The sequence below is a fragment of the Anguilla anguilla genome, chromosome 12 (assembly GCF_013347855.1).
Source record: "Anguilla anguilla isolate fAngAng1 chromosome 12, fAngAng1.pri, whole genome shotgun sequence".
NCBI lineage: Eukaryota > Metazoa > Chordata > Actinopteri > Anguilliformes > Anguillidae > Anguilla > Anguilla anguilla.
The window spans coordinates 16,776,320-16,794,113 of record NC_049212.1 but is presented as its reverse complement, the minus strand read 5'-3'; the positions used below and the strand labels follow the sequence as shown (position 1 = coordinate 16,794,113).

Here is a 17,794-nt window from a genome sequence, read left to right as displayed (position 1 = left end):
CGCTGCAAATGTGTTTTTGTGAACAATTATCTGTGTAATGATATCCTGCCTGTCTTGTTTTTGGGATGTGTGCATGTGGGTTTGGTTTGGAGAGAGGGGGGCACATTGTTAATTAGGGCACATTCGGGATAAATACATCCACGTGTGTATTGGGCCAAATTTAAAAACAGTAACTTGGAAAAGGGCTTTTAGTACCGCCAGTCTTTTCTGCTGGGCTTTAATGAATCCGGTCATGTGACTCCCTACATCAGTGTCTTGCTGTAAATGGGGGGAAAGGCACTTTCCCACAGCCCTGTGCGGTTCTCTGGTCTGCGGGCCAAGTCTGTGTGGCTTGACTCTGCCCGTGCAGACTCAGCTGCCCGTTAAAATCCCGTCCCGCCCGCAGCCTGTCCCAGGGGGCGCTATGGGGAGGACTGCAGCCGAACCTGCGGCTGTGAGAACGGGGCGAGCTGCGAGCACGTGGGCGGGCGGTGCAGCTGCACGGCGGGGTGGGCCGGGGCGCGGTGCCGGCAGCGTGAGTGGGCCGCCCCCGCAGACCCAGGCGCCGTTAGTCAGGGGTGTCTCAGTGAGCCACGAAAGGCCTCCAAACACACCCGCTCCAAAAGCTCAGAGGGCAGGATGTGTGAGTGTGTGTCAGCGTGGTGCGTGTCATCAGAGGGTGTGTCACCAGTATGACAGTCTATGCAGGTGTACATAACTAAGTGTGTTGTGTGTTGAGTGTGTGTGCGTAACCTGATCTCTATATTCAGCTTGTCCTGCTGGATCCTATGGAGCGGACTGCAGCCAGCTCTGCCTGTGTCAAAATGGCGGCTCCTGCGATCACGTAACGGGTCGATGTTCCTGTCCTGTGGGCTGGAGCGGGTCAGCCTGCGAGTCGGGTAAGGGGGGGGTGGTAGGGACTGTCGTCCTAAACCACACCTTCAGCAGCATGCGTTAATAAAATTATAGAATGATGTAGCCGCAGGATGTAGTGCCCTAATTATCCCACTAAATTTCCTATAGCGTTTGAGGATAATGTAGCAGGACGCAGTGTCCTAAGTCTCCCACTATCTTTGCTGTAGGGTGTGAGGAGAATGTAGCAGGACACAGTGTCCTAAGTCTCCCGCTATCTTTGCTGTAGTGTGTTAGGATAATGTAGCAGGATGCAGTGTTCTAAGTCTCCTGCTATCTTTGCTGTAGTGTGTGAGGAGAATGTAGCAGGACGCAGTGTTCTAAGTCTCCTGCTATCTTTGCTGTAGGGTGTGAGGAGGGGCGATATGTAGCAGGACGCAGTGTCCTAAGTCTCCTGCTGTCTTTGCTGTAGGGTGTGAGAATGTAGCAGGATGCAGTGTCCTAAAGTCTCCCACTATCTTTGCTGTAGGGTGTGAGGAGAATGTAGCAGGATGCAGTGTCCTAAGTCTCCTGCTGTCTTTGCTGTAGGGTGTGAGGAGGGGCGATATGTAGCAGGATGCAGTGTCCTAAGTCTCCCGCTATCTTTGCTGTAGGGTGTGAGGAGGGGCGATATGGAGCAGGATGCTCACAGACCTGCAGCTGTCTGAACAGAGGGTCATGTGACAGGCTGACGGGAGAGTGCACCTGTCACCCGGGGTGGACTGGGGATCACTGTCAGACAGGTGAGAGCAGTGCTGCCTGTGTCTCACTGCATTATGGGATAAATTGTAGTCTTTAATGAGAACGCACTGCGTCTCTCTTCCCCACAGCCTATCCATAAGGTTACCATGGGCAACACTGTGAGCACATATAGGGATCCAGACCATCATATCCTCACTTTAAACCAGGATGCAGGAGCTTCTGAAACGCGCACGAGGACACTACTGTTAGGTGCATAGTGCACCAAGCCAATGAGACAACTGAGCATTTTAGCATTATTCATCACGGTCTCAAAAGATCCTTCTACCAGGTCTGTGAGAACAGAGAATTAAAACTCTGGGACAGAATGGTTCATTTTTTAAATTATCCATTCATCCAAAGATTATCCATGATTTTTTCTAGACATGTACAAATCCAATTACCACTAATAATCAAGGATAGCATCAGACTGGCTCAAGATTCACTCCTAATAAGTCTGCAGCATTTTACATGTAGAACCAGGTCCTGTAATTTCACATTCACTGCCCTATTACATTGATCACTAAAGTAACAGCTGTCCAGTCAACAGGAGTCATCAGCTTAGTGTACTAACAGCGTAATGCTAAATCTGTGCGTGTGTATGCTGTGTGTGTGTGTGTGTGTGTATGCTGTGTGTGTGTGTGTGTGTATGCTGTGTGTGTGTGTGTGTGTATGCTGTGTGTGTGTGTGTGTGTATGCTGTGTGCGTGTGTGTGTGTGTATGCTGTGTGTGTGTGTGTGTGCATGCTGTGTGTGTGTGTGTGTGTGTGTGTGTGTGTATGCTGTGTGTGTGTGTGTGTGTGTGTGTATGCTGTGTGTGCGTGTGTGTGTGTATGCTGTGTGTGTGTGTGTGTGCATGCTGTGTGTGTGTGTGTGTGTGTGTGTGTATGCTGTCTGTGTGTGTGTGTGTGCGTGTGTGTGTGTGTGTATGCTGTGTGTGTGTGTGTGTGTGTGTGCGTGTGTGTGTATGCTGTGTGTGTGTGTGTGTGCTGTGTGTGTGTGTGTGTGTGTGCTGTGTGTGTGTGTGTGTATGCTGTGTGTGTGTGTGTGTGTGTGTGTGTGTGTGCGTGTGTGTGCGTGTGTGTGTATGCTGTGTGTGCGTGTGTATGCTGTGTGTGTGTGTGTGTGTGTATGCTGTGTGTGTGTGTGTGTATGCTGTGTGTGTGTGTGTGTGCTGTGTGTGTGTGTGTGTGTGTATGCTGTGTGTGTGTGTGTGTGTGCTGTGTGTGTGTGTGTGTGTATGCTGTGTGTGTATCCTGTGTGTGTGTGTGTGCGTGTGCTGCGTTGTGTTTATGGACATGGCTGGTCAGTAATGGGAACCGTGTGCCTTGCCCCTCCAGCCTGTTTGCCAGGGCTTTTCGGGAGCGGCTGCACTCAGCTGTGCGAGTGCCCAGTCGGAGCGTCCTGCCATCATGTGACGGGGGTGTGTGGGTGCCCCGCGGGCCTGTTTGGGAGCGGCTGCACACAGAGTGAGCGCCTCTCTCTAATTGTACACAAGGCTTTTTTATCCACGTCTCAACATCTGATAAATGTTACACTTAAACTGGCGAGAGAAACAGGGGGGCATTGTTGTATCTCCCCCATACGGATAATGGTCAGGAATGCAGACGCGCTTAATGACAGTAATGTAATGGGCTCTTTAGTCTGGTCCTGTCTTATCTGCCGGGCACGCTGCTTGCACTAAGTGCTGTGCTTATGTGAAAACATACACTGGAGTATTTCATGATTTATCGCCCGTGTGTGTGTGTGTGTGTGTGTGTGTATTTAACAGCTCTGTTTGATTTCTTCTCCAGCCTGTCCCACTGGCACGTTTGGTCAGAACTGCACAGAACTGTGTACATGCTCTGGGGAGCATGAGCAATGCCATCCGGTCACAGGGGAATGCACCTGTCAACCTGGTTACCATGGACACCACTGCAAACTCAGTAAGGGCTGCCTTGTACAGACCAGTCTGTTGCAGTTAGCTGCTGGTACTGTTTTTTTTCTGATGAATCATGGTGTCTGCATACATTTCTTTTTGAAGCAGCATGAAGGTGTTCACATCTGTATGATGCTGTTTAAAGGTGTGCTATGACCCTCCCCTTCACCCCCCAGGGTGTCCAGAGGGGACCTACGGCCCACACTGTAGGGAGAAATGCAGATGTGCCAGCGGGGGGCGCTGTGACCCCTCCACAGGCGCATGTGACTGTCCAGCTGGCTTCGTGGGGGCCGACTGTAGCCAAGGTGAGCCTGTCAGCATTACATGTTCATTAAGGGAGGGGCTCCGACAACAGCTGCATAGCAGATTACCGCAGTACCATGCAACAGCGTAGATTAGCACACTCTGGGGCGAGTACCCATGCTATGTCCGTGTGCACCACAGGATGTCCCGCTGGACACTACGGAAGAGACTGTGCCCTGCTCTGCTTGTGTGGTGAAGGGGGGCACTGCCACCCAGTGACGGGGAGGTGCGTCTGCGCCCCAGGCAGGACGGGACAGTCCTGTGAACAAGGTGCTGAGCTACACTACCACCACACCAAAACAAAACTCTGAATCCAGGCTGAAACTAAACAGTTCGTTTTAATTTTTCAAAATGGCTGCCACAAAAACTAGCTTGGACAGTCTGCTAATTCTCTCGTTTCCTCTGTGAAGGAATATAGTTTCAGCCATGTTTGCCTGGAGACCAGAAACCCTAAATTGCATCTTTGATCTTGTCTTTTATCAGTGGTTGGGCTGGTGCTTCACATGCAGCTGCAGACGTGCCTCAGCTTATGTTCCCGTGTTTAATGTTTGGAGAAGTAGCTCATTTTCCATGTCCTGTGTCAATGGACTTGGCAAAGACACAAGTAAATAAACATGAGAATCAAAGTGATTCCCTTATTGTTTTCTCAATCTAAATTACCCAGAGAAACATGATTAGCCTTTTATTGCCTTGCCAAAATTAGGCCACTTTAGCATCACAATAATTAGCTGTTGCAAAAATAAACATATGTGTGAGTGTGTAAGAGTGTGTGTGTGTGTGTGTGTGTGTGTGTGTGTGTGCTTGTGCACGACTGCTGAAAAGAGAGCTATGATAGCGGGAATGTTAATGTTTGTTTCCATCACTACCAAGATGTGACTGTGCATTGCTCCCGTTTCAGAATGCTCCAGGGGGCGCTATGGAGAACAGTGCCGGCAATTCTGCAAGTGTCAGAACAGGGCCGTCTGTGACCCCCGGAACGGGACCTGCACGTGCGGGCTGGGCTGGACCGGGCCTCGCTGTGAGGCGGGTGAGTGAGCCACACCAAAGAGACACCGTGGAGAAAGATGTGTGTTGAGAGAGGCTGTGTCTCAGCATCACTCAGTGCCTCAGTGTGTTCACCGTGTCTCTGAAAGTGAAAGGTGAGCTGGTCTTTATGTCTTCCAGCATGTGCCTCTGGGAAGTACGGTGCCAACTGTGAGCAGAGCTGCGTGTGCCAGAACAACGGGTCATGTGACCGATTTACAGGCTGCTGCCACTGCACTGCCGGACACTACGGACACTCCTGCCAGTACAGTGCGTGCTCTCCCTCTCTCCATTTAAGGCCTGCCTCCACTCTGAGAGAACATTTAGAGTTCAATAATAACGATTAAGAGTTCAATAACAATGGTAAATTTGCTTTTTTTTTTTTTTTGGAAGGATGTCCGTACGGATTTTTCGGACTGCACTGCGTCCACCGATGCGACTGTAAGAACGGTCAAGCGTGCCATCATGTGACCGGGGAGTGCTTGTGTCCCCCTGGCTTCCATGGCTCTCAGTGCCAGAAACGTGAGTTTGACCATCAGCACACACCACGTTCCACCAATCAGAGAGCAGGTCTGATCACCGCCATACTGCATTTTGCAGAAGAGGCGGGGTTATGCTGTTGCCATTCCATGTTATCCTGAGCAGAGATGGGTTGGACCTTTATTCTTTGGTATTTTTCTGGTTTTGACAAAACATATAGCCTGTTAGACTACATAAATTTAGTGAAAGCGTATAAATATATTATGACACATAACTATTATACATAAATGTTTAAAGTATAACTATATAAAATATTGTATAACTATGTTAAAAACGAGTTACATGTTCTTTGTTGTGTCATTTTGCTATATAACAGATTGAACACTTGATAATGTTTTCAAACATGTTAAAATGGTAGTTTATTTTCTGGGTTTTTTGATATTTCCATTTTAGTGTATGTTTTCAATTGGGTTAGACAGATTCCGTGTGCAGTGTAGGATATTTTACATATTTACAGACGTTTCTGATTACCTGCCAGCTGTACAATGACTGGTACGGGCATTGGGGGGGTTGTGGTCTAAATCAAGAAATGCACTTTAAGTAACTCCAAAGGAGCTTGTACTGCAACATTACGCCTCCTGGGGTAGCATGTGTGTATATTACCCGATTATTTTCAAAAAATAAAATGTAATCGTAATTTTAGTTGGGGGTGTTTCCTATGGCGCGTGCAAGCAGAGAAGTCTGCACTGGGAACTGTCAAACGGCTTCCTACAGTATATCAACATGGCTCCCCGCGTCCACGGGAGAGAAGAGATTGTGCCGCTTGAGAGCCGACAAGTACTAGCAGTACCAGCGCAATATAAAAACTGCTTATAATTTTGTTTATAAAAAGAACTATAAAATTAGTCTTTATAAGCACAACCTTTGTAAACATAGCATCACTGCACATGCCATTTTGTGGGAGTGATTTAAAACAGATTTTCTTGTCTTAAACGGCGATGTCCCAGTGTCTCTTTACCAGCAGTTGTAAAGTCAGGTAGTCATCGTAAACTTCTGTGAGCATCAAAAATATCCTTCAGTGCACCTCACAACTGTCTGGGCCAAATGAAACTGTACACTAAAGCTGAAATGATATCAAAAGCCCCATAAAATGAACTATCACTTTCAAACCAACATTGATGCAACACAAAACCATACAATGCTGTGGGACTTGAAAACTGTAAACACTTCAGGTTGTAAATCTTCCCTGTCTGCAGATAGATCCTATAATTCTTAACTCCGGGTTTGTATTTCACAGAATAGAGATTTGATTTTTACAGACGTGGATTTGAACAGACTGGATATGACCATTACGGTACCCTGTTTTACAGAGCAGAGGCTGGATTTGAATCAGACCTCTGAAAGTCACTCACTGTTGTGTTAAGAGTGGAGGTAGAGGATTGAGTTACTCGATTTCATCGGACAGAGAGCAGACAGGGTCATCTGATGAGAGACAGATGTTCCCTTGGTTCTGCAGAAAGGCCTGAACACATTGCTGCACAGAGGCAGGGGGGCTGGTCCCTGTCCCAGAGACTGAACTGCTAATAGCCCACTCCAGCCTCAACAGGGCACACTGTGGAGCAAGGAGCAGAAACTGAGCAGTGTGCTGAGGCTGACCAGCGTCTGTGTGCGTGTGTGTGTGTGTGTGTGTGTGTGTGTGTGTGTTGGCGTGCATGTCTGTCTGTGTGTGTGTCTGTCTGTTTGTCTGTACGTTCTTGCATCTGTCTGTCTGTCTGTGTGTGTGTGTGCGCGTCTGTGTGTGTGTGTCATCAGGATGTGAGGAAGGCAGATTTGGGGAGAGCTGCGAGCAGCAGTGTGACTGTGATGGGGCCGGTCCCTGCCATCCAGTCACAGGACAGTGCCTGTGCCCACCAGGGAGAACGGGAGACAGATGTGAGAAAGGTACAATCACCCCTCCCGCCCCACAGAGACACTGACCCAAACTAGCACACACTCAAACTGGTGCTCACACTCATCTCACGTGCCCTGAAAACAACATCACGAGGAAATGACTACACATCATCCTAAAATGAGACTTACTCCCTTTTAAAATACAATGCCAGCACCAGGGCTATAACCTGACCAAAATTTTTAATAAAGGTCATCAGAAGCACAGGTCACATGGTTACCATTTAAAAAATTGCTCTCACATATTTAAAGAAGAGCAGGCCTACTTACAGTTTTTCAGTGTATCAATGAGACTCATTTTATAGCGTAGTTAGTGTTCAGAGCGATTCTGAGTACGACTGAGTAAAGGCTAACGAGAATTCACGTCAGAAAACTAGCAAAGATCAAGTTTAGACTAACCAGTCATTAGTTGCTAGCCACCATTACCTTTTTACATTTTGGCTATTTATTAGTGCAGTTCAGAAACAATCCTGTAGCAGAAATAACTTAGCGGAGTATCAGAAACGTTCGTCTGTTTTCCACGTTATGACTGTTTATGTTTAGCACACCAGTTCCTCGCGGTTGGATACAATTTACCATTTAGCAATTTAGCAGATGCTTTTCGCCAACGCAACTTCGAAAAGCGCATTTCACAAGGTCAGCCAGGCAACACCGCTAGAGCTGTGAGTCAACGAAGGGTTGGGTGGAAACCGTTGGTTTTAGGCGTATGTTATGTATGTACCTCCGATAATATTAAGTAGATCAAAAATTACTTACATGCCACTGTAGAAATTAGTTACGTTACATGAGGGACACGTGTCGACAAACAGGCTGTCCAACAACGAGAAGCGAGCCAGCGAGGACGTGACGCATGCGCCACAAAACTGAATCTACGTGCATTCCAGTGGCCGCATTCATGATGGGACCGTGAGGAAGCTACTTTGAAATTTCAACTTACGAAATTAGGTTCAGGTCATTGAGTGCGCTAAAAACATAATCATAAACACCCCGTTTTATCTTTTTAGCTTTATTAGACACAATATAAAACTGACTCACACACCACAAAGGGCTAGAATGCATAAAATTCAAACCATTAAGGCCAGAAAACATTTGATATCTCAAAAATCAATAGAAGACAGCATGTCTCCCTTTCATTCCCCCTCTGATACCCTTCCTCTGCCCCCATCTCAGATTGTGAAGATAACCGCTTCGGTCCCGGCTGCTCCCTGCCGTGCCAGTGCGCTCCTCGGGCGCGCTGCGACGCCCGTAATGGGCGCTGCATGTGCCCTGTCACCTGGACGGGGCCCACCTGCGCGGAAGGTAACATCTCGCCTCGTCGGTGGGGCACCGATACGTCTCTCTAGCGCAGCCCGTCACGCGAGCGCCGCAAAGCTGAAACAGATTTAGAGAGGGCCTCTGTCAGTAGCTGTCAGGATTCAGGTCAGCAGCTCGAGCCTTGTTCCTGTCTCTCCGTCTCCCGGCTGGCCTCTCTGACAGTTATTTTAATTTCGACGCCGTGGGGCACCGGGCTGGAAGCAGGCTCCGTTTCCCCCGGCCCGGCTCAGAAGAGACGGGCGTGCCTGCGCAGCGCTGGCAGCGAGACCCACAACATTTGTTCTTCATTTGAGGGGAGTGTGTGTTTTTCCTCACTCGCAGGGGGACCCCCAGAACCGGCCCAGAAGCACAGCCAGCTGCAGGGGGGTCAGGCTGAAGGAGCGCAGTCCTAGTCCTGCTGCAGCCATGGTGGACCTGAAGTCCTCTGGATCACCAGGCACCCACCCTCCCCTCCAAAAATTCCAAAATAGGAAGAGCCCAGCAGTTCTGGGGAACGGGGGTAGGGGCAGAGCTGTTTTTTTTTTTTACACAAATGCACAGTGTGCCACGTGTGGGATGCAGGGCTCCACAGATGAAGGAAGAGATCCTGCCACGTAAAAACACAGTGTTACTCCTCGGAGCGCAAACAAAAGGTTGTACAACTGACCGGCTCAGTACCACAATAACCACATCCCCGTTTCACATGCCACAAAACCCCCATTTCAACGCCAAATATCCCCCTACCTGAATAGCACCCCTACCTGAAAAGCCCTCCCATTCCTGAAGATCAATCCCCCCAAACTTGGAATCTCATGTAAATACTGTGGGATATTAGGATATTGTTCCTATTATCACCCATTAACAACCACTGTAGTCTTTAAGTGTGTTGAAAGGTACTTCTCCTGTGGTTAGTATGATTTTGTGTACAGTAGCTGCTTAAATGAATGCTCCACTGTTATTTAATGTTGTAAATTTTAATAAGGAGTTTTTTTCACAAATGCAAGTGGCACAAACAATGCTGTGAAGACCTAACTTGAAGTAATATCATACTCCATCTATGAAAGGGTCAAACCATATTGAAGGACTAACATATCTGTGCCTTGTATAGCATTCCTGTTAAATGTTTTGTGTAAATATCCTGTTGATTACAGATCATTATCAATTATTAGAGGATAAAAAAACACCACTATAACAAATACAGTAAGACCTATTACTTGGTTTTGGTATTTTGTGTGCCAGTATGTTATCTATAAATTAAATGCTGGTTCTCAAATTGTTAACCTCAACATTTGTATATATGAATATTTTTACAATACTGTTTCACTGAGGACATTTTTACCAGTGTTTTTCTCAGGACTTAAATACTCCCATCACAGTGATCGCCCGCAAGGGGGGAAATGGTGCTATTTGATCATTAATAATTGTAATAAAAAAAGCAAAAAAGTAATAAAACTTATGTTTCTTAAAAAAACACACACCCTGTCTGTCCCCATTACTTATAGCTGCAAATGAAAGGGAGATCAGTCCTTTCCGAATGCAGGTTTAGCATGGTATCGCACGGGAAGGCCAGCTGAATGGAGAGCCCCATCAGCAGCGGTGCAGAAAGCACAACCCCGCCCGGCGAGGTCGAGAATGACCTGTCACAGAGCTGTGATGAAAGAGAGGAGAGAGGGAATCCAGGCTCGCAGCGGAACGGGGACCGAAGGCTGGCGGACGGGCGGGGAGGGGGGGGCGAGGGAGCGGGAGGGGGGGTCAGGCGGAACGGACCAGTTACCTGGGGACACCTGTCAGGTGAGTGATGGGCACCTGCGCGGGGCGGCCGTCTCACGGGCATTTCCCGCGAGCAGCAAAGCGTCTCAGCGTCCGTGCGCGGCTGTCCGGGCCTGGGGGCGGCCGGCCGGGCGGGTGAGTGAGTGATGGGCGAGCGGGCGGAGCGCGGAGAGCGAGCCCCTCCAGGCTGATGGATGGGCTGCAGGACACCCTCGCCCCCGTATTGTGACGACGAACAGATGTTCTCCAATAATGTTTATCACTGAGGCCTTCGTCCTCGCGCAACACACACCTGTTTCCAGTCAAACAAGCTGGAGAGCCCATCCATCCACAGCTCTGGGTGGCCACATCCTTCTCTGCTCACATCTCTCCATCCTGCTGTTCTCCGCTCTCTCCTGCTCTCTGCCCAACACTGCTCAGTGCTACTGGTCAAACACCCTGTTCATTCGCCTACTCTCTACTCAGCACTCTGTTACTCTCCAATCAGTGTTCTCAACTGTCCACCCAACACTCTCTACTCTCCCCTCAAAACTCAACTGAACACTTTCTAGTGCTCTCCCCTCAACACTCTCTACTCTCCCCTCAAAACTGTACTTAACACTCTGCTCTCCCCTCAACACTCTCTACTCTCCACTCAACACACTCCGCTCTCCCCTCAACACTCTCTACTCTCCACTCAACACACTCTACTCTCCACTCAACACACTCCGCTCTCCCCTCAACACTCTACTCTCGCCTCAACACTCTCTACTCATCCCTCAACACTCTCTACTCTCCACTCAACACTCCCTGACTTCTTAACTCAACACTCTTCACTCTCCCCTTTACACTATCTACTCTCCACTCAACACACTCTACTCTACTCAACACACTCCGCTCTCCCCTCAATGCTCTCTGCTTGCTGCTTGGCATTTCTCCTGCCCAAAGCCCTACCACAGGCACGTTCAGTAGATGGGGCTGCAGTGTGGGCGAGAGGGCCAACATGAGGCCCAGGGTGGTGCGCTGGCGTAGGGGATGCAAGGTTATTGAGACACAGCAGGAAACGGCCGATGAAATAAGCCATTAACAGGGCAGATGGGATCAGGGTGTTTTTGGTGTAATTAGCCGTGTATTCGCGGTGAAGCGTTTCTATCACTTAAGTCTCCTACCTCAGAAAGCTTATTATTTTCCCTCTGTTGACTCTGATCCCACAAGAGCAACTTTTGAACTCGCACTTACAAAGACCATGTTTCAGATAAAGTGCGGGAGGAATGATTTTAACAGCCTTGCACAATTAGGCTGGTTGCTGCCTCAAAAAATAAACCCAAATACCAATCCTGCATAAAGATGAATATCTAGGAACTCTCCCACACTTTACTGCTGTAAACACAAGAAGAGTGTAAATGCGTGCATTGTTTCTTTATAAAAACACATTTTTACACCACTATAGTAGACAAAAGTATACAATAATGAGAGTTAAATTCCCAATGTGTACACAATTCTGACTACACAATATGTTCACTATTATTTTGAAACTATGTTATTGATAAAGTATTCCAATTGTACAATTTTTATTCAGGGTAAATTTTATCTCCTTTCCAACACACACAAAGTTTCGACCAAAGCGCTTTTTTTTGTCATTTATTTAGGTTGACGTCGGTCATTGTCCTACCACTAGATGGCAACCAACACAACACTGAACTTGCAACTTTTCTCAGTTCATCTGGTCTTTGCTTTGCACAAGAAAGCGAAATCATTTAACTACAATTTTTAAGTGAATTAAGATAAATTAAATTAAATATGTTGTTATCAAATTACGCAACAAACAGTTCAACAGCTAACAGCTCAATAACAAAAAAGATATATACACTGGTTTGCTAATCGGAATAAGAACCATTATTTACCATGCTGCCAAACTGCTATTGTGCACGTTTTCCAGCTAACTGTCCAATCTTCAAACCGTTATGTCAACGCACGTTACAAATGACATTTCTTACAAATCTGCGCCTTCGGGGAAGGGAAGCGCGCTGGCGCGGTAGTTCACTCACCCATTGGAGGTCAGGGCCTGTATTCATAAAACGTCTCGGAGGAGCACTGCAGTGATCTAGGATCAGGTTTCCTTTGGCCACATCCTAATTTTACTTCTATGTGCTGAAAGGCCAAACTGACCCTAGATCAGCTTTTATGAAAAAGGTGCGCGTTTCTCTTAACCCAAGACTCCCAGCCTTTGACGAAGAAAAATGAGCAGGGTAAAGTCATAAAAACGATCTTCAGCAGCATATATTAAACTGGTAATACAACGTGAACGAATGTGATAGGACTTTTGAAATCCGAATTTGAAATTGTTTAATCTTGGTATCTGAAACAGAGATCATGAGTTGATTTAACACGGAATATTTTTCTATGTAATCATGCAACTGTAAGTAGTGGATACGACGATCGTCAATATCGCAAATGTGTATAATCTTTTTAAAATCTATTTGTAATGATGTTACAACAATGAAATAATATGTTCAAAGTGTCACGATTAGAACTTTAGTGCGTTCTGTTTTAAGTTTGAGTCGTGTGTTTGGGTCCATGTTCCGTTAACTGCTTCTATTGCAACTTCTGGCACATTATCGTGATTTTGGTTCCTAGTTACTGTCAGGCATTCCGCTACCATGTTTTAAATCGGATTATGGAATACTGACTGGACATCAAGAACAAACAAAGAATCGTTACTGTGTTAATGTGAGCGCCAACTCCGACTATATTTGTATTATTAAAAGCATATATGCGGTCAAAAGTTCTAGCAGTGTCCCCTTAATAACAATAATCAGCTTACACTCCATTGTTAAAAAGAGTCCCTCATCAAGCACCTGAAGCTTAGAAAACTACTGTGACTATTTGCAAAGTTAACAGTATGTGTATGTGTGTGTGTGGTGGGGGGGTCATTTCATTTTCCCAGATAAGTAAGGAAAGTGTGACCATGTTCTGTATTTTTCAGTATGCTGGTGTGATGCGCACACGCAGATGTGTGTTACCCCATGTTTTCCCCTGGCGTGGGACGGGGTGCCAAGCCAATCTGCGGGAGTGCCAGCTGTGATGAGCCCCCGCTGTGGGTCTCAGGTCGGCGCCCTGGCGGGGGCGTGATGTATGTGCCAGCGGGCGGCGTGGCACGCGGGCAGGGCGGGTGGCAGCGGAGGGAGCCGCGCGCCTGCAATCAGCCCTGATGCATTCTGAACCCCTGCCAGCTGCCCTATTAGCTGAGTGCATCCCCCCCCCCCAACCCCCCACCCCTCTGCTCCCGGCCCCCTGGGCTCATGCCCTCACCCTCCCACCACCGCCCCAACGCACCGCAATTAAACAAAACAAATCAATTTCCCCAATTCAGGCTCGGCGCTAACGCTGGAGCGCCGGGGCCCGGGCTGGCCCGCTCGGAGCCCCTCGGGGAAGCGGCGGGGTTAATGAGGGTAATTAATTGCCCTGAAATGCGGATTATGTGAGTGGATGCGCCGCTCCTGTTGGCATGTTATAATCCATATTGATTGAATCCGCTGTTGCTTTCAAGTCAAAAGGGAGCTCTGCTGACCTTAAGACCCCGCTTCTCCTCGAGACCACGGAAACAATGGAGCAGAGACGGAATTCAACAACGGAATAAGAAAATAAAAACACAATAAAACTGCAGCTTTGTCTGCGGCTAAAGCCCAAACCCAACACAGCCTATAAGCCATCCCGAGAAACAAGCTCTCCTCGTGCAGTCCCCGACGGACTCCACCAGAGCGCATGTTAAATTAGATTGCGTGGAAAATGAATGCATTTCCTCTGTTTGATTCACCTGGGTAGGACGTGCGCAAACGGGGAACAGTGTGGACGTGGAAGGGTCATGCCCCAGGGCTCCGAGGGGGCAAGCCTTAATGGTCCGTACCGTTCCCCTTACGCCGGCACATTCCAGCCCATTATCGCCCGCGCTCCAGCCCCACTCCCTCCCCCTGACCTCATCACAGCTGGCCAGCCCGTGCTGACCTCATCAAAGCTGGACGCCCTGCGGAGCCAGGGATCAGCGGCCGCGCAGATAGCGAGGGCGATTTGCAAAGAAAATGTTGCGAATCGATCAGGATCGCGAGACGGAGGTAATGTGGTCATACGTGGCTCTGCGCTGCCCCTCCCACCCCCCACCCCCCTCCCGGACAATGGAGCGCGCTTTCTGAACACAATGTCCTCCCACATGCGTGGAGGCTTCAGAGGGAGAGGCCTGTGGGATGTGAACTTTACTGAAGGGTGGAGTGATGAGCTGGGTCATGGCGTCTCCCCGCCTCATCCATCATGGTCTGGAGGAGCCGCGGCCAGGCCTGAATGCGGACGCACCCACTGTCCCATTCAGGCCCCGTCACTGCAGCTCGCATTGGAGAGACGCTCCGACTCCCCCAGTGTACGGGCAGAGCTGCAGAGCAGTGCCAAGGAGAGGAAGCACAGTCAAACAGATGGAAAGAGGGAGAGGGAGCACAGAACACAGAGGGAGGGAGAGAGAGAGAGAAAGAGAGAGAGAGAATAATCCTACAGAAGTGGGCCAGAGCACAGTAAACCGACACAGCACCATGAGCTCACAGACACAGAGCACAAAAAGAAATTGCAGTCAACTCAGACTAAGAGCAGACATGTCACAGACACTAAGAGCAGTCAGCTCACAGACAGAGAGAGCAGTCAGCTCACAGACAGAAAGAGCAGTCAGCTCACAGCGAGTAGCAGTCAGCTCACAGACAGAGAGCAGTTAGCTCACAGTGAGTAGCGCAGTCATCTCACAGACAGAAATAGCAGTCAGCTCACAGCGAGTAGCAGTCAGCTCACAGACATAAAGAGCAGCTAGCTCACAGACAGAAAAAGTAGTCAGCTCACCGACAGAAAGCACAGTCAGCTCACAGACAAAGAGAGCAGTCAGCTCACAGCGAGTAGCACAGTCAGCTCACAGACAGAAAGAGCAGTCAGCTCACAGACAGAAAGCACAGACAGCTCACAGACATTGAGAGCACAGTCAGCTCACAGACATTGAGAGCACAGACAGCTCACAGACATTGAGAGCACAGTCAGCTCACAGACAGAACGAGCAGTCAGCTCACAGCGAGTAGCAGTCATCTCACAGACAGAGAGAAAAGTCAGCTCACAGACATAAAGAGCAGCTAGCTCACAGACAGAAAAAGCAGTCAGCTCACCGACAGAAAGCACAGTCAGCTCACAGACAAAGAGAGCAGTCAGCTCACAGTGAGTAGCAGTCAGCTCACAGACAGAGAGAAAAGTCAGCTCACAGACATAAAGAGCAGCTAGCTCACAGACAGAAAAAGCAGTCAGCTCACAGACAGAAAGAGCAGTCAGCTCACAGACAGAGAGCACAGTCAGCTCACAGACAGAAAGAGCAGTCAGCTCACAGACAGAGAGCACAGACAGCTCACAGACATTGAGAGCACAGTCAGCTCACAGACATTGAGAGCACAGACAGCTCACAGACGTAGAGAGCACAGTCAGCTCACAGACGTAGAGAGCACAGTCAGCTCACAGACACAGAGTGCAGTCAGCTCACAGACGTAGAGAGCACAGTCAGCTCACAGACACTGAGAGCACAGTCAGCTCACAGACATTGAGAGCACAGTCAGCTCACAGACATTGAGAGCACAGTCAGCTCACAGACACTGAGTGCAGTCAGCTCACAGACATAGAGAGCACAGACAGCTCACAGACATTGAGAGCACAGTCAGCTCACAGACATTGAGAGCACAGACAGCTCACAGACATTGAGAGCACAGACAGCTCACAGACAGAGAGAGCACAGTCAGCTCACAGACAGAGAGAGCACAGACAGCTCACAGACATTGAGAGCACAGTCAGCTCACAGACACTGAGAGCACAGTCAGCTCACAGACAGAGAGAGCACAGACAGCTCACAGACATTGAGAGCACAGACAGCACACAGACAGAGAGAGCACAGTCAGCTCACAGACATTGAGAGCACAGACAGCTCACAGACATTGAGAGCACAGACAGCTCACATTGTACTCTTTTATTTCTCAGGGGCCCCCCTCATAGCATCGTATTGAAATGCATTACAGTTACATTGTAGAAAGCAATAAAACAAAGTACCTCAACTTGCCGATTACTTTTAAAATGAGATTATAAACAAAAACAACAGCAAAAAATCTGGTGCCTCAACACAGGAAAATAAATGTGTATAATTTGTTATTTATTATAGGTTTGGCACAAAGGATTAACATGACCGAACGTCTCACGAGCTTGCACACAACCGTAGAAAATATCAGGTACAGTTCTAATCAGACCAATCATGCGGTTATGAGGAAATAATACCTGCTATTTTTTATTCTTTCATTCTTTTTTGTTTTTACAATTGAATCAATAAATTGTCATACAAAAGACCCTAAGTAATATCTATTTCATCAACCAGCTTCATTAGAAGAATAAAGAATGAATGGCGTGTTTAATACTATCTGGCACTCACACGTATTCTACAAACCCCACAGACTTCTGGGACAGGGCCCAACGAGGAATCGGCTCTTCGCCAGGCTAAGAGCAGTGCTATTCAGTAAACAAACTACAGTTTGCCAAGAAATAAATACAATTCCCAACATACACCACAGTAACATCGACAAGAACAACATCAACAGCAACAAAAAAAGGAAAACATGATTGTCTAAAAATGAAAGAGACATGGAGATGGAGTAGCTAACGACTAGCATTCAGGGTATTTAGTGGCATCAGTGAATGAGTACAAGGAGCTTGTATTAGAAGAAGTCCTTCAACGAATGACAAAGTTCAGTATTTGCTATTCTTTTTGCATTTTGCACAGAGTGATGGGAAGGCTGCATTACAGACCGGTCTGTGGACGGTCTGTAGGCAGTCATAGACAGTGCTTCAATTGTGCAGGAACACACAGCAATGCAATTTCTTAAAGTCTCTCGAAGAGGTCTGTGATCAGTGTTTTTTTTCTCGATAATGCTCAGGTGGCATTTCGGTTACATCGCCCGGCTGGGAGATGAAGTCAGTCTCTCCTCTCCGGTCCGAAGAGGTCCCGGGGCGGCCCACTCAGATGCCTTTTAAAAGCTACACTCAGATACAAGGGATAGCCCCTGACCTTTCATCCATGCGGGGGGGGGGGGGCGGGAAGGCGGGGGGGTGCGGGTGGGATGTCGGGGTCGGAGGGGGGGAGATCAGACGGGGACGAGGAGGAGGGGGGCGGGGGGAGTCCCGTGGGGCCGGGCTGAGTGCTCGCAGTCGGATTTACTTCATGATACTCCTGCGGAAGACTGTGGGCGTGGCCACGCCTGTGAAATTCACAAAGTTCCGTTAACGTTTCACCGTGTCACGCTGATCTTCCTAAACACCAGCTGCCTTCGCTGTGCAAAACAGAGTAATTAAACAGAATAAATACAGTTATCGTCGCCGCCGCCGTCACTATTAATGTCATCGCTCAGTTTAAGGTGACAATTTT

At 48.2% G+C, this 17,794-nt stretch overlaps 2 protein-coding genes and 1 long non-coding RNA gene across 12 annotated transcripts in view; 1 reads left to right on the top strand and 2 right to left on the bottom strand.

Moving 5' to 3' along the window:
- The window catches only part of LOC118209106, a 43,911-nt gene extending 35,755 nt beyond the window's left edge, over nt 1-8,156 (bottom strand). Inside the window, exon 1 of the long non-coding RNA XR_004761682.1 lies at nt 8,035-8,156. This is a non-coding gene — a long non-coding RNA (uncharacterized LOC118209106). The remainder of the gene's footprint in view (nt 1-8,034) is intronic.
- Nucleotides 1-10,044, top strand: part of zgc:158328 (uncharacterized protein LOC567225 homolog) — a 47,334-nt gene extending 37,290 nt beyond the window's left edge. For 2 of the 3 annotated variants that reach the window (XM_035384255.1, XM_035384254.1), the window contains 12 exons: nt 750-878; nt 1,485-1,613; nt 2,948-3,076; nt 3,401-3,532; nt 3,702-3,830; nt 3,970-4,098; nt 4,727-4,855; nt 4,993-5,121; nt 5,245-5,373; nt 7,144-7,272; nt 8,449-8,577; nt 8,914-10,044. In XM_035384255.1, the coding sequence (XP_035240146.1) occupies nt 750-878; nt 1,485-1,613; nt 2,948-3,076; nt 3,401-3,532; nt 3,702-3,830; nt 3,970-4,098; nt 4,727-4,855; nt 4,993-5,121; nt 5,245-5,373; nt 7,144-7,272; nt 8,449-8,577; nt 8,914-8,984 (1,493 nt within the window). In that variant the 3' untranslated portion in view covers nt 8,985-10,044. The remainder of the gene's footprint in view (nt 1-749; nt 879-1,484; nt 1,614-2,947; nt 3,077-3,400; nt 3,533-3,701; nt 3,831-3,969; nt 4,099-4,726; nt 4,856-4,992; nt 5,122-5,244; nt 5,374-7,143; nt 7,273-8,448; nt 8,578-8,913) is intronic. The other variant, XM_035384256.1, reaches the window with a different exon arrangement.
- Nucleotides 10,045-17,500: 7,456 nt separating this feature from the next.
- The window catches only part of mecom (MDS1 and EVI1 complex locus), a 138,419-nt gene continuing 138,125 nt past the window's right edge, over nt 17,501-17,794 (bottom strand). For all 8 annotated transcript variants that reach the window (XM_035385689.1, XM_035385693.1, XM_035385694.1 and 5 more), the window contains one exon: nt 17,501-17,794. This exon is cut by the window's right edge and continues 358 nt beyond it. The gene's annotated coding sequence lies outside the window, so the exon portion shown is untranslated.